Source organism: Cydia fagiglandana, chromosome 1 (assembly GCF_963556715.1).
Source record: "Cydia fagiglandana chromosome 1, ilCydFagi1.1, whole genome shotgun sequence".
Taxonomy (NCBI): domain Eukaryota; kingdom Metazoa; phylum Arthropoda; class Insecta; order Lepidoptera; family Tortricidae; genus Cydia; species Cydia fagiglandana.
The window spans coordinates 31,615,817-31,632,704 of record NC_085932.1 but is presented as its reverse complement, the minus strand read 5'-3'; the positions used below and the strand labels follow the sequence as shown (position 1 = coordinate 31,632,704).

The 16,888-nt window shown below is 40.1% G+C and overlaps 1 protein-coding gene across 1 annotated transcript in view; it reads left to right on the top strand.

Annotated features, from left to right (window-relative positions):
* Positions 1-16,888, top strand: part of LOC134668449 (dystrophin-like) — a 301,938-nt gene that overhangs the window by 62,943 nt on the left and 222,107 nt on the right. Inside the window, exons 35-38 of the mRNA XM_063525939.1 lie at positions 2,106-2,171; positions 6,801-6,962; positions 7,230-7,361; positions 7,746-7,857. Of these exons, the coding sequence (XP_063382009.1) occupies positions 2,106-2,171; positions 6,801-6,962; positions 7,230-7,361; positions 7,746-7,857 (472 nt within the window). The remainder of the gene's footprint in view (positions 1-2,105; positions 2,172-6,800; positions 6,963-7,229; positions 7,362-7,745; positions 7,858-16,888) is intronic.

Below are 16,888 nucleotides of genomic sequence, written 5' to 3'. Positions count from 1 at the left end.
GTGTTAAGATGGGCCCTTATACTGATAGTATGTGATGCGTTTGTGGCGGCCATAAGGACCAACACAATGATACAATGTACACTATGCTTACATCTCTCATGTGCTTACATCTGTTTTGCATCAAGCAAATTCGTGATATGTATATTCACTTTGTTCGCCTCGCAATAATTCACTCGTATCGGCCATTGATTTGTGAATCGACCCCCACTTACGATATCTCACTCCGCGCTAATGGTTGTATCAATCCTCGGACGCCCATTAGAGCGAGACGCGCGATGACGGGTCGGCGTGCGAGAGGGACAGATTGTGTCGCGTGCGCATACAGATTCAAGTACATATGCCAACTTGCTTAAAACTACACAGCTCCCATATATGTATGTTACCATACAAATTGCAGTCGGGTTGCAGTCTGTCTGCATCGGCCCTAATATGTAGCCGGCATAGTCGTAGGGCACTAAACAGCTATCATCGTTGAGTGTGACGAGGGGTCGTAAATACAACTGCGACTGTACTTGTGATGGGAGGAGGCTGTCATAAACTAAATGCCAGAACTAGGAAGTACGACTGAACGTGTTCAAGCACTGAAGCTCATCCCGACATAATACCATCAGCAAATCAATCATAGCAAAATACTCGTAGGTTGCTTCGTAAATTGTACCTAATATGGCGAAAATATTGTGGTTTATAAAATGTTATAAATGTTAAATGGACATTTTAACCCACAACAAATAAACCTTTAGTAGAAATGCTTTTCACCAAAAGGAAATGTCAAGTATAACTACAAGTACGAGTATAAACAGGGGTAGACAACATGCGGTCTTACCGCTAGAGAAACGGTCTCTTTCCGGCAACCTTTGGGTAGCGGACACTTGGACAGGACTCGCAAGCTGCAAACAAGTAATTTAATGTTGGACAACATCTGTCATGTGTTGTTAATTCGATAAAAACTGTTGCACTATCGTTTGATATATGTATAACACATTTCATTCAGAAATAATGAAGAATCAATAAAATTAAGACAGTTGCGCATATAAGGAAGCAATTATTATCCTTACCCTCCCGTATAAGGAAAGCTGTGATCTATCCAAAATCCTATCTCGGTGTGCGCGTCTATTTCTGTTCTACGAATATTCCTGTCCCATCTCCACACCACCGTTCCCTAGCGTCCCATCTCCGCGTCCTGTAGCATTCGATTTCCAACCTTTCGACACAGGACTAAGGTCGATAATGGATTGTTGATGTAGATGCAAATATTCCCGAATTGATTCAATTATGTATAGATCGAAACGTATCGCCGGCGCCGGCGGCATTTCCGCGGTCGCCGTGGACGCGTGCGTTTCCTCGCGACTTTCCCGCGATTTTCATATTTTCCCGACTTTTTCGTAGTCTCCAGACTGTCGATATCGATCGCGTATCAACCGGTGGAATGAACGTGAAAGAAGCCCGCCCGTGGGTGCGTCTACGATATTAATAATTTTACGAGTGCGCGCTTGCGAGGCTTGAATATTTTATCAAGTCAAACACAGTGTTAATTAAGTCCTGTTATAGGCTTTTGTGAAGCCTGGTGCTCTAGGCTTTGCAACACAATACTTTACTTAAAATGAAGCTTATTGATGTGCAAAATTCTGTAGATATTCGTGTGAATCAACCACCGCCTTTACCGTCAGAACACAGAATGTCAACACACAGAATTCGAAATATGCGAATTACAATTAGCATATACATATTATGAAATATGCCTAGAACAATATTACATATATTAAAAGCCGGTTTAACTTGTACTAGCTATAATATGTATTTTTTATTCGAAAAAAATAAATCAATTAATGAACTCAGCAGGAGTTCTATTGTTAAGTTCTTTTTTGAATAAGTCTGGAAGCGTTTAAACGGTTTATTAAACGCTAGAATATCGACCAGTCTTCTGAAAGTGTTGCAAAGCCGCTGGAAGCGTTCCAGTGTGAATGTTGTGATGTGTTGTTGATGTTAACGATGTGTTATTGTTGTGGTGATCCGCGCGGGGTCGCTGAAGCGTACATTTGGTTGTGCACGTGTGATTTTTGTGTTTGTGTTGATGTTGTGTTGATGAAGATGTGTTTTGTTGGCAGGCGCGCTCGGAGGAGCTGGGCGCGCGGCTGCAGGACGCCGGCCCGGCGCAGGCGCAAGTGCAGCAGGTAACTTATTTTACTTTTTAACACATCTTATTTTACTACCTATAAGTTGCGATTACTAGTTTAAGTTACAAGTACAGTCACCTGCTATATTATGTTACACAACGAAGGCCGCAAATATATCTTCGACGATCTTACTTGTAGAGTCATAAGAGCGTGTCACGTCTTTTTTCGGCCTTCGAAGAGTAACATATTGTTGCAGGTGACTGTACCATTTGTCTATTAACTTTTAGACCTGTTATTTGGAAATAACCGTGACATTCGACTCGATTCGACCAGAACTCATTCAACAGTTTACTGCATTTTCGCGCAATAAATATTGAAACTGATTTTCTCGTGCTACTTACGCTGTATCATGTCATGCGTGCGCAATAAGTGCGATCATAACACTCAATATAATAATTTTCAATTATGTCAATTTAGCAAACATGTTTTTTTAAATAGAGGGAGGTATAGGTATTTAAGACGAATGTAGCCTAATGTATGTTACCTAATATAGACACCTCATGATTTAATCAATTAGGTACATGTCAACGCCTCTTCTATTCTAAAATACTGTACTGTCTGCTGTGGCTGTTCTGCAAATATAAGAGTTAAATTATAGTGGAGCCGAAGCCTACAGAACGTTAGTGAATAGACAGCCTGCATAATGAAGGGCGCAGCACCCTACACTCAGCTCACAGTTCTCTAACCGAATACGGCGAATTTGCATCACTACCTACCATAGAGTACTTACAGCTCGAACACGACGACCGAGGAAGCGAAATGGCACCCCGTTCCTCGCCCGTCGTCCGTCTCCCGTTTCCGAGCCAGTTTTCGTGTTTTAACTGGGCCACAGAAGACATAGATATTTAGATGAACCATAAAAGACAATCGCAGTTATCACTCGCGCCGTAACTTACTACACATGCGTCCGTCATTTCTGTCGCGTCAAGTTTTAGACCTGCACTTCAGTCGCGTTCCCACTATATACGTCGGACCGTTCTATATGTGTAATATAAACGTTTCGTATTTACTGGTAAATAGTCTGTGGCTCTGTTACTGGTAAATACAGTTAGCTCTTTGTTGTGCACTCCTAACGCCTGGATTATGCACGACCTGACAGCTCCCGCCATTGTTTCGGTTCCACTGACAAACCACTGACAGACACGGTAGCTGTCCAACAGACATTTTCACCGGAAATCGAGGGTAATTCTCTTATTTTAGGCTGATCTGCATGTTAACATATTAGCATGCTAATCTAGCTTTAGCACCCGTAGCAAGTAGCAACTGTTTAAAACTAGCGTCCAAATATTATAAGACGTGACCGTTTAAAAATCACTAATGTTGGTACTCAAATAAATGTAGTCTAACTAATAATGACTGGTTCTTGTCAACACAAAAACGATTGATTTCTTCGAATGAATGAAAACTCGGGAAAACGGCTATAAGGAAGAAACCCTGAAAACTTATTTGTCCCGTCTTCTACTCGAACCCATATAACGAATATTTAATTAAAAGTCTAATTCAAGTTATTGTTTAATTCAAGTCTTTCTATATTTTTTTGTACAAGTAGTAATTAATTTTCTGGTTTACAGCAAAGGAAAATGATCAAATTTCAGATTGTCTGAATATGAATCTGTGTCGGCTGCAGACACAGCTTGTCGGGCTTGTATCTTTCCAACGCTGCATAATTATTTACAAAAGTGCGAGTAGTCGTTAATTTGAGGTGTCCCTCGGGGTCGCCGTGATAGCCGCGGGGAGGATGCAAACACTAGTGAGAAGTGGCAGTATTTTAAAATTTATTTACCCTTGTGAGATTTTTCTAAAAATCTATGATTAGGTAAAACGGGAAGCCTACTGCGGTGGACGGTTAGGTAAAGCACGGATTTATTATTCGCTGCATTATATCGTAATTTATTAAAACGCCACAGGGTTCAGGTGGCCAGCAGTTGGCCTCCATATAACTGGATTCCCTCTGTAAAATTAATTAAATGTATATCGTTCGGTACGTAAAGTCACTTACAATAATATTTTACACGCCGAAGCGCGCAAAAACATTGCGGCACGCTTTTATGTATCTCTAAATAAAATTGAGTCAGTTCAGTTGTAAAACTGCATCAGCTATGCACTATGATACAGTAGCAGGCGGGGCGGCGGCACTTCAGCCGCCGCCGCCGCCGCCCCGCTAACTCAAACATGCCCGTAAACAACACCGGACCGAGTTACCGACGACATGCCGCGACCCAACAAATGCCCCCTCCTCATTTGTTAAACGGCTCCAAGTATCCTGTCCTATAGTACGGAGTACAGTCACCAATAAAAGCAACTAGCTCAGCGGGCGGGTTATTCAAAACTTGATTCTCTAAACTAAACAGTCTAAACAATAGAACTATGAAGATAATTTTCGAACAACTCGCTCGATTAAATAAATACTTCTTCTGCTGACTGTACTGTGACTACTCTGTCGGGGATGAAAACGTAGTTTCCGTGATATACTAACTTCTGCGTGCCTTTCTTAAAGTAAAGATGGCATTAATATCCATATTTCTAATATGTAGTAGTTCAAAGAAAACTGCTGTTGCCTGATCACTAGGCACGTGTCGTGTCGCGTCTAGACATACGCGACGTGTGGACGCGACACTACTGCCTATGTGTACCTTTATAACTATGTATTAGTACATACGAGTACGCTTTCAGCGTACGAGAGGGAATGTTAAAGAGAAAATGAGAGTGGAATCGACAAGCGTGTTAAGGGTTCCGTGTTTTATGTAAAGTTATAAAACTTTTAGAAATCGATCGATCGAAGTTTACGATTGCGACTTCAATATGAAACTACGTGAATGTGATAAAAAAGAAACTTTTTATCACATACATAAATAATGATTAATGACATTATTCAATATACACTATTGATAGTGTAGATACTGATGGGAATGGAATTAAATGACATGAGAGTCGAAATAGAACGAACGAATTACAATACTATTTATGTCGTTCTTATAGACCATGCTTTAAATAAACGCGACAGGCTATCCCTTTAACTCACGGAACCCGAAAAGCAATATCGTTTTTTGTCACGTTCAGCCGTGTCTCACGTTAAAACGTACGTAGGCAAATACACGATTTGTAGCGACGGCTAAAATGCACCTGAAACTCAACGCAGCCAACATTTAAATACATTCACGAAACATTAGTTCTTATCTCGTCGTCATAAGGTTTTAATTTGTCCATTAACAATGTATGGTGGCATTCGAACTTTATTTCAATTACCCAGTTAGCGTTTCAGCGTATCTGGTAAAGTTGTACCACACAAGCGTACACGCAAACAGAGTCGCAACTACGCCCTCAAGTTGCGCCAAACTGCCTCTCTATACTCAAATATTTCCACTCGACTGAAGGACTATGTCTAGCGTTGTTTGACCTGTACCGATCGGGTGTTACGTATCAGAATAATATTATGAACCGCATGCAAAGAGCACGAAATAACAAAACATATTTAGGTAGATGCAATTTTACTTGTAAATTGCTACGCCGCGAGCACTACTGGGTTACATCCTTCAACATTGTATAGTCTAACAGGTCATGTTCATCAAAAGTATTATTTTTAATGGTCGCAACTGAAAAAACGGTCACGCTCCCTTAACTAAATTACTACACGAGCGAGTTGTCTCATAAATATGCTTCATTTAGTGGAAGGGCTTGTGGATCGGAAGGTAGATGTATGCTGGTCTGTGTGAAGTACACAGGTCGTAGCTTTGTGAATCGAGTGGAATGCAGAAGCTAACTGAACTTGTGGTGGCTCCATTACAGTTTTCGCGTCTTGGCCGACGGGAAATCGTAATTTATTGCTGGAAATGTTGGACCTTACGTATTTCGTAATATTACTTGTAGTTACAGAATGAATAAACACGAGATTTTTAAGAATTTGAAATCATCATTTGAATTTTTCTAACATCTTGAAATAGGTATGCGAGTTTCAAAAAACGAAGTCTCTAAATACTTCATTTATTTAAAGAAGTTAATGTCGTTTTACCATAAAATTATTATTTTTTGAGTACCCTGGCACGGCTGGCGCACGTTTAACCTTCTGCTAGACATTTTTACTGTCACATAGTAATTTTCTTAGTGACTCGTAAAATACGGAGGACTTTAATTATTTTCATAATAATATCGGGACGTATACCTGTAGGTAGGTAATCCCGTGAGCGATGACGGGAAGATATCGCGTTGCTAATTAGGTATTAGGTATCGTTATTCGATCGTATTTCTTCGTTCCGCCATGTTAAAACCTTGCGAAAAAGAAGCTTAGATATGTAGCTTCCAGTCAGAAGTAGATACCAGTCAGGTCCGCTGTTGATTTATTTAGTTATGTTTGTCGTAGCTCATTTATATCTCCGTGTCGGTATCTAAATATATAACAAATCCATTATGCAGAAACTGAATGATAAAAGACAACGGTTAAGGTAGGAATATTAGGAAATTTTAAACATATTCTTCAAAAGCTGTGGAAATCCAGTAAGAAAGGATTTATCGAAATTCAATCCTAAAGGGGGTGAAAATTGAGTCGAAAGTTTTAAAACTTGATCGTACTTATTAGGTTTGCGTCTCATACTTTCAATTGGCCTGTTTGACGACATGTGTGTGTTACAGGCATGCGCAGCGCTCGGCGCGCACCGCGAGTTCCTCTCCCAGAAGCTGGCCGCGCTGGGCAAGTTTGCCGCGCGGCTGGACGCCGCCGCGGCTCGCGCCCAAGCCGCTCGGGCAAGGCTCGCTGCCGCGCCGCAAGATGCCGCTGCCGTGGCTGAAGTACAAGTGAGTATGCTACCTTTAAGTGTACCTAATCAAGAGCTTCTTCATTTGATTTGGAGTTTATATATCTACCAAATATACCATCTTGCTCCTCGATTGTTGAGCCATTTAGGATCATAGCTACGAGTTGATAGGTTGTCCTATGTATACTTACGCTATGAATGTCCAATTTAGCTAGAACCCTAAATGGCTCAACAATCACGGAGCGTGACTGTATAAGTATATGAGTTACCAAGAATAATTAGTAAAATGTAGACTTGTATTGTCCAGGAGCTGATCGTGTCGCAAGAAGCGGAGGTGCGCGAGGTGCTGGAGAACTACAACAACCTGGAGCGCGAGTGCGGCGCCGCGCGCCAGGCCGTCGCGCCCGCGCTGCGCGACCGCGCCGCGCGCCTGCGGCAGGTGCGCAGCCCACACATCTTGCAACCGTGGAACGTCCCACATTACAAACCCCCGTCACTAAAAGTCTCAATTAGCCATGTTTCCCCCCTTTCTTACAAATAGGTGCATAATTCATAATCATAGACTGCGACAAATGAGGCGTATGTATGACCCGTTTATAAATAAGGAAAAGGGCAAGATGCACCACGCACAATGGACGAATGTGCACGGCGTTCCGAAACATTCCAAATAAATACAATAAATTATAATGGACATACCTACCTACTCCTATTGGTGTATACCTATACTGCAGCTGCGGCAGTTAATAAGCACTTAGAATTTGAACAGGGAAGAAAAGTAGCTGCAGCTTATTAACTTTATCTAACACTTGACATGTTTCTCCAGGACTGGGCCGCACTGCGGGGCCACGACCCGCCGACGGTGGTGAGCGAGACCCCGCGGCGCGGGTCCGACCCGCCCAGCGAGCGCAAGGGCTCCGCCGACAGCCAGGCCAGCGGTGAGTTCGCACAGGGCATCACCTGAACAATCAACACTCGTACTTGACTAAACTTAACATGTGGTGGTTGGGTCTTACACGGGGAAATAATGTCACCTCTGTTCCTGAATGTTTACACCTTGCAGAGAAGTTGGGGATTTATAACCGTTGTCTTGATTGACTGAAATCGTGAGACTAAGCTTTGCTGGCTCCTAATATAGCAAAAGCAAAATAAGTTACTTAATAATGTGTTACGTGTAAGGGTGGTATTCCACCTGTCCAATTTGTTTGTCCAATGCCATTGCGTCTCACTCTCTCAATGAGTAAAATTGTGAGACGCAATACACATTGGACAAAGATATTACACACATGGAATACCAACCTAAGATACATTGCCAGCAAAAGAATTAAAATGGCCTTTATCAGAGGAATTTCTTTTGTCTCGGTAGCCATTTCCAAAGTATGTACTTTTCTATCGTAGCTATCAGGAACAGAAAATACATTCAAAATAGGTTCAATCAGTCGCATTTTAGAGCATATGTCGCGAGTCCCGCGGGAGATAACTGTGAGCAAGATTTTGACAAATGTTAATGAAGGCAACGGTCGTCAAAACCAAAAGTTGCATGTAGCCCTGTGGATCAACTCGCGACATCTGCCGGGCTCGTAACATGTCTGGTGCCTGTAAATACGTGTGGTTGTGGTGTGGCAATAAACGCTGGGATACTAACTGCTTGTTTCATTCATTAACTCCTAACTGATTCTGTAGAAAACTTATTAATTATACGTAATGTTTGAGCACCTGTGTGACGTCTTAGTTACGAGTAGCACGTTTAGGCTTCAACACGTGTGGTAGAGACAGTAGACTAACATGGATTGTAGTAACTAACCGCTAGACGGGTACAATGAACTAACAGGCATGGTGGCGGGACAACAATGTTCTTTATTTGTCGTTGAAACTGAATATGTATCAAGCTATTTTAAAATAAAACTTATTAAACATACGAAGCAACCATAATAGCTGAAATTATATTTAACACTAGATTAAGAATCCTAATGAGATGTTATTAATTTGTGTTATTAATTTGAAGTCGTCTTTTACCGCATCCTTTTAAAAGAACTACATAACGTACATTACAACTCTCGACTGGATTAAAACTGCGAGTCTTGTGCTACTAAACGCCCTCGCCTCACTCGTCAATTTTACCACTCGGCCAGTAGTTCCCCATTTGTAGTAATGTTCTAATACTATGATTGTATTAGAAATTGAACGTTGGTGTTAACATATGATGACAGTCGTGAGGTTAGATCTTATTGTGGCGGCACTGGATACCTGCGATTCAGACAATTGTTCGCGACGTGGAACATTATTAGATCACCTAGCGTCATGTGGTATTTCATGATGTGGAGCACAGATGGAATTTACCGCAGTCGCTAGCTAGTAGTGTAAGCCACATCGTTGAAATGCCTACACATTCGCGCGATGTCATGTTACATGTGTTAGAGCAATGTTTTGGCAAGTTTGAACCTTTACCTCATTGAAATAGAGTTGAAGAGGATTAAGTTTGTATTAAATAGATGAGCATATACATTCCATGTCATTTTCTTAGCGCTGGGTCAAGAAATATGGCTTTTATATTATATTGCAGTAAATGGAACTTGAACTAATTAACTTAAAAATTTAATATGTTTAAAAGGTCCTTTTCGATCCACTGGACATATTATATCTATGGAAAAAATATCTGAGACATAGTTACCTACCTACCCCTTGGTTGCAATAAGATGTGAGTACTAGAATCAAACCAAGCATTCTTCAGAACACGGGAGTAGGCATGAGGAAGGTTAATGAATGTTCCTTATTCCACAATAAGTCAAGCAACGTCCATTGAAGCGCACTTCAGAAATTAAAGTATCTAATTAATGTTTGTTTGGAGTTGTCGCGTCCCTACTTCGTTGACGACATTTTTTCAAGTTATGAACATCAAAGTTACAAAAAAAAAGAACGAAATAGAAAGTTTCGAGTCCTCATCCAAGTTTCATACAGCAAGCAGTATACATAGGTCCTACAAGTAATTGAAATCATGAAATCACTTTGAGATTCAAATAAACCATTTTAGTCTTACTAAAGGGTGAAATAAGAGAAAATAAAAGTTACAACACTTCAACTTACGGTGACTTCACAACGTAAAATTGTATCGAAGTGACGGGGTGTCATGTAAGTTATATTGCTAATAGTTTATGACGTTACGAGTAGCACGCGGGACCTTGGGGCCAATTTAAACATCAAAATGTAAGTTCACTGAAAAATGTAAGTGCACACGCGCGAATTATGACAAAATTATATCTTTTTCATGTCAAAATGTGTCTTCGAATTGGCCTCCTTGGCTCGGCTCGAGATGATTCTCTCAAGGCATTCCTGGCGACGGTATTAGAGCGAGGAATGCCGGAGGCACGCGCGCTCTGAGTTTACATTATTTCCACCACTTTATCACTGAAGGCTTAAATCTATTCATAACACTTCGCTACGTTATATACCTGTATTATAGGTGATATCTGTCATAAATGACTCTTCGGAGCAGTTCAGGGCTGTTTTCGGTAGAAAACATCAATACACTAATACACCACGACTTTAGCAGGTTTCTTGGGAAACCTGTAGCATTTTGTTAATTGCTTGTTTTTGTGTTCTGACTCTCGAACATTCCCTGCTATGAGATTTATAGGACGTAAAATTATGTTATTAATTTAGTGTTCAGTTCTCGGTATTGTTTATCGACTTTTAGATATTAGTTAGGTACCTTAACTTATAAAAAAAAATGGCCAACCGAGCAGAGCGCCATCTGTGAGACGATGGATAAACACGAATCTTCTGTCTTGTATAACAGTTATTCATTTTTGCTTTTGTACTGGTTGTCCTCTTATTCTTAGATCATGTACCTACCTAGTCTGTACAAACAGGTACTGGCTGTTGATGAATTCCATAGTGTATTAGTTTGCTGCAATGTTGTGTTATTTTCTTGAATCTAAAAAATAAGGGATGTAGGCTCGTTTCCTAGGCCTTTTTGTATTTATATGGAACGTTTGCCTTTATATGAAAATCGCCAAAACTCTAACACATTGCATTTATTCGTTTCGACAGTAGACAATAAACGCTGCAGTGTGCAGCAAGTTATTGTTGGCAAAACTATTCGAGTCCCTTTTACCGCCGCCATTCGTCATAACTGTCGCGACGCATTCTGCGAGCTTGTTCGTGCGGAAGCACACCTAACTTCTGCCAACGCGTTTTGAACCTTGCTGCTAATAGTTTAGGGCAGGAATAAATGTAACATGCTGGAATGCGAAGCTGTGCATTCGAAGATATAATTTCAAACCTTTATCGAGCATAGACGAGTCGAAGGTTCGAGAAAACCAGCATAACTTTACAGAACAATCTCATACTGCTATTTAAAATCTCATACACCTCTGTTTTATCTCAGATATGTGAGTAGTGTGTTTGTGATATTGAGTAGGTAATAATAGTGTTTGGTACACAGAACAAGTTTCTATATCCGCCTTTTATCACGGTCCGCGAACTACGAGAACTTACACCGAGCATTGGCTGATATGGTCGTCTTGGCCACTTTTTAAATAATTAATGTCGTAAATTCACCCGTTGGGTTAACAATGGGAATGTGAAAGATTGAACACAAAGTCAGGAATGCGCTCCAAAATGTGCGCCATTTATTACTCACCTCGATTTGAACCGTCTCAAGGATCTCGCCGCTACGTGTTGAGTTGGCACCGCAAGGTGTCGCGAGTGTCGCAACTGACACTTCACATTCCCACTTTTCTATTGCATTGCGGAAAGGTAAGTGGCAAATATTGGTATTTGTGTAAGTATTAAACGTTATATGCTTCGCCTTTTATATAAGTTGCAAATTGCAACTCTTTAGAAGGTACGTTGGTTACAGCGGGTACTAGGTACGAACTACTTTACAATAAAAACCTCGTGCCAAATAAAGTACCTAGATTATGAATTTAGCCTGTCACTCGCGTCATAAACATAGATTGACACCTCATTCACCAAAATTGCTATTGCAATAATCACAATCCTTCCCGTACAAACAAGCACAAAAATTAACGTTGACCAAGCGCAAGTTTTGTAGGTGTATATATATTTCGTGTAGGTACCCTCTACTAGTATGGTTGTGCAGTGCATGACACCGCCACTGTCCACACCAACGTAGGTACACTATTTGTTGAATACCGATACTGCATTCGTATTTCCTGTTGAAAATGAGAAACATGCTGGTACTCTTTAACGTAGTTGTGTACCTATAGTGTGCACTATGTTATCAGTGTATGCTCGTCGCCGTGATACAGACGTTTCCCGGCCGCTTTCGATTTCCGCCGCGATACTCACAGTAAATAGGTTACCTACAGCGTTGACTTTCACTCATACACTGTCAAGTTGTTACTAGTCTGATACGTTTAGCTACATTAACGACTACTTACTACATGAAAACATTTTTATATGATAAAGGGAAGGCTTATACCTGGAAGTTAGATAAATATGTAACGTATGTTACACGGGTCACAAAAACGAATCACCGTATTCGCCTAAATCGGCTCAATAGTTTTGTCCCTACAGTGGAACATTCGACACAAACCTCTACCCTCAAAATCCTCGGCTTTTCATTCATTTTAGCTGTGGATATTTCAAACTGGAAAAGACATATAGTTATTTGCACCTTGGCAATTTGCACTAACCTTCAACAAACTTCCCATACAATAAAATTTTGCGAACGCCTTAACGGTGACAAACGGGTTGGTGCAAACGACCCTAAAATACGTATGCGCTAAGGATGTCAGCTAAGATTCGTCAAGTCTCGATAAGAAAAGTCGATACAACGTTGCACCTATAAATGGTGCTCTTCAAGCATTAACACCGACTTTGTATGCATCGTCGGAACGCAGACAGCTGTGACTAGCACTGAATGGGTCATCAATCCGACGAGTGTTCTCTCATAAAGACGAGTCTCCAGGAATCAATTCTACTAGCGATCGAACACGCTCTTTATATACTGGTTTATGATACCATCCACGGAGCGGCACTTGCTTTTATATCGCTAACCGAATAAATTGTAACGAAACTTTAAGGATGCTGCAGTTTTTAAGAGATGCAGTAAAAACTCGATTGAGTAGTGGATCGCTAGGTTTAGTGTCGTAGCCGCAGACTAGCTAGATTAAAGCTCGTATATTGAAGATAATAAAAATCTGTTTAACGTGCTGTTGGGTTCTCTGCAAGGTAGTCACACATAAGAGTTGGTTACAAAGAAGAACAACACTCATCATATTTGTGTGCAACTATTTTCTTGAACTTTTCTGAAGAATAATTTAAGACCAATACTGGTTAGGCTTGTATAAATTGTATAGGTCTAAGGCCCCTTAAATACTACGAAAAACATGCATCTAATTGCTATAAATAGTCGCCATAGTGAATTTTGATCCAGGCTAGGCATTTGCTAAACATTAGAAATCAGATAGGCATTTGAATAAATAGTTTTATTTGAATACTTCAGTGAAAAATCTCAGGATTTACAAAATTTTACTGTTCAAAACGAATAAATCATGAAATGACGTTCTTTCGTACCTAGTAAAGCCACAAAAATTAAAGTAAGTATCCAAATGCAAGTACCTAACGCTCGCGTCGCATCGTTTGTCTACATTACCTCGGCCCGGCCCCGGCGCATTCAAATTAGGTTATTTATGTTTACTGCTAGTCTAGGTGTAGTGGAATACCTAGCAGGAAGCATTTTTATCAATTATATGCAGTACGGTACTGTATAAAGACCAGTAAAGAGAACATCCCAACATTGAAATGTAGTTTCCTGTACCGACTTTTCCGTGTAACTTTCCTCTTTTGTAAAGTCGTTTCAAACTCAAACAACAGCGCAGGTACGCTGCCATTAATGAACATGACTTTAAGCCCGATGGAAGTTTGGAGAAACTCGACTGCGGAAGACCGAGACCAAGTGGAGCGCCGACTCACTTCGCGCTCTATTAGATGTCTGCATATTTACTAACAATTTTGTAAATGTCTGTAAAGTATATGACTTAATCTGACGTTTAAATAAAAATTGAAAATTTATTAGAGAAAGGAAATTGGCGCTTAAACAATGTTCAATTCAGCATCATTCAACTGGGCTTACATTTTAAAACCATATCTATTATCAATGTCCAGTGCACCAACGACACCAACGTGCATTGCAACTTGCATTATTTCAACTATTTAAGCGCAAAAACTAGGCAACGTTGGTTATGATTCATAACTTATGAAATATTATTACAAGTTAGCTGGCGCCGGGCTCGCCGCAGATTCAATTTGAGACTATGGCGACAACAACTTAGTTCGATACAAAAGAGGCAACTGCAAACTTTAGAGTTACCTCTATCTCTCGAGGTGCTTTCAAATAAACAATACTATGTTCGACCTCAAAGCAGATAGAGAAAGCTTCGGTTGAAGAGTTATGCCAATTGAAAACTCAATTTTCATTCTTACGTTTCTATCGGAGCTCGCGCGTTGTCAGAAACACTATTGAAATCACTGCAAAATGAACAATAACATAAAACTGGGCTACAAAATATGCGAGGCAATGATCCTAGGAAAACAAGTAGGTACTTAATGAATGTAACCGCAGTGAAGTGTGGTTTACGGACGGGTAACTGTAGCAATCCCGGTAGTTCCCGCTTCAACCTACATTGCCGGTTCGCTATAAAATGGCTAGCGATAACCGGCTGCCTAGAGCAAATATTTGAAGGCTCGAAACCTACCGTAGGCCTTCGTAAATGAGCTAGATTTCAATTATGATCGTCGATCGTGCTGCCAGCCTCATTAATATGTACCATAAAGGCCGTGGAATATTCAATACGTGTCAGTGTTTTTCATCTACCTTATACCTAGGATTTTAAAACATTTAATTTCAAGTCCGTGTGATTTTCACGGACTAATCAACGCTACATAGCGGTGTACTATAAAAAATCCCCATAACCCCATAAGTACAATAACATTTAGCTAACGTGTTAACGTTGACAGCCGGTTTGATGTCAATTCTATGTATTTTGATTGCACCTACTAAGCTCATTAGCTTAATCAGAACAAAAAAATATTTTCATACCTGAAATTGTACTTAACTGTAGCTGTAACATGCACAAAGCTACCATAAAAATACGTAGTGTCGTGGAATTACCCAATGTAAATGAAAATAATGTATTTACATGCTAACAAGTAGTTAACGAGGTGCGTGATCCGTCGCCGAGACTGAAAAATGTGGAAATTATTTATGAATGAATGAAAATGAGACGATCACTTATTAACAGTGAAATAAATAGACTAACTTCAAGAAAAAGTAGAGGCCGGAAGTGTTAAATCGTTCGATTGGTTCGTATAGTGAGAAAAAGTGGCATATGATAACCACTGTTATTATAATGTTGACGACCGGTCTGGCCTAGTGGGTAGTGACGCTGCCTGCGAAGCCGATGGTCCTGGGTTCGAATCCCAGTAAGGGCATTTATTTGTGTGATGAACACTAATATTTGTTCCTGAGTCATGGGTGTTTTCTATGTAATATGTAAGTATGTATTTATCTATATAAGTAGATATATCGTCGCCTAGCACCCATAGTACAAGCTTTGCTTAGTTTGGGGCTAGGTTGATCTGTGTAAGATGCCCACTAATATTTATTTATTTATTTATATTTATTTAATGTAGGTACCTAAAGTACTCCCGTATGACATAGATCAGAATTATTGTAGTAAACAGTACGTTTTTCTTTTCTACTGCGTTTAATGTTGTCGGAGCGGGCACATCAGTTACTTTCCACGATTTACTCGAAAGCGCAAGATGCAATTATAACTTTTTTCCGCTAATGAAATTAGAACTTCACGTAAAATGCCGCGCGGATTGACGCAATTACAGTTACGTCACGTGCAATTTTACATAAATTATTTAATATAAAAATGTTTTGTTCCCAACCTTAAAATGGAGTGCATATTAATGTTGAGAATTGGGATTCCGTACAAAGCTTGAGGAAATAATAAGGCGTGTTTATGAGGGTCCCCTTTTGCGCTGAGTGCTCTAGAAGTTTTATAATACACGACACTTGCGACATTTTTATGCCACTGAAGTATAGGTATTGATGCTTGCAACTACGGTCCTATATATGTAACACAATTACCTACTAAAGGTTCCAAGAGATGCTTTACAGCGGTAAGTTTGCCTTCGAATATTTAAAGTATATTTGTGTGTAATGGAGTAACATAAGTACATGTAAGATGAATCAGGATCTTTGGTTGAAGACCTGTCATTATAGTATTAAATCGCGAGTTAGATTGTTAGGTTTTGGACCCTAATATACAATTTCATAAATATTATCTGGAATGATAGGTTAAAGTAAAATGAAGGCGGCTGTTAACACTAAAAACCGTTTCCGATAATATTTATCTAAAAAACAACAACATTTCTCAAGAAGGCTTGGCTTGTGTTGTGGGTATCAGACAACGAGTAGACTAGATAGAGTGTGGAATAGGTATTGTACGATCTTACTCATATGAGCTGCTCCGAAAATTTGAACGATATAAAGCTTCACGCCCTGCGCTTGCGGCGAGTTCGATCTGATGACAATGGATAATCTATCCCACACTCCCAGCGTGTACGCTTTGTTTGGAATTAGACGTATCCAAATGCTAATAGAAAACAGATTGGATATGTTTGCTCGCTTTTTCTAAAGCTCAGCTACATGTGTGACCAGGACACCTGGTCTAATCAAATTGGTATTAAAGTTTACAATTCTGCACAAGGTACATGCACGTGTAAGTGTCCCCTGCATGAATATTCAGGCTGATCGGCCCCAATACCCGCACCTGTACAAAGAACTTTGTTTATGCACAACCTGTTAACGAAGCCTTTTTGTGAGCGAACCAGCGGCGGTTCTAAAACAACTTACTTTTCATGTTTCATTGTTGAAATTGGTTGCCGTTGAAAAACGATTGATTTGGTCGTTTTGCGACAGATTTTAGT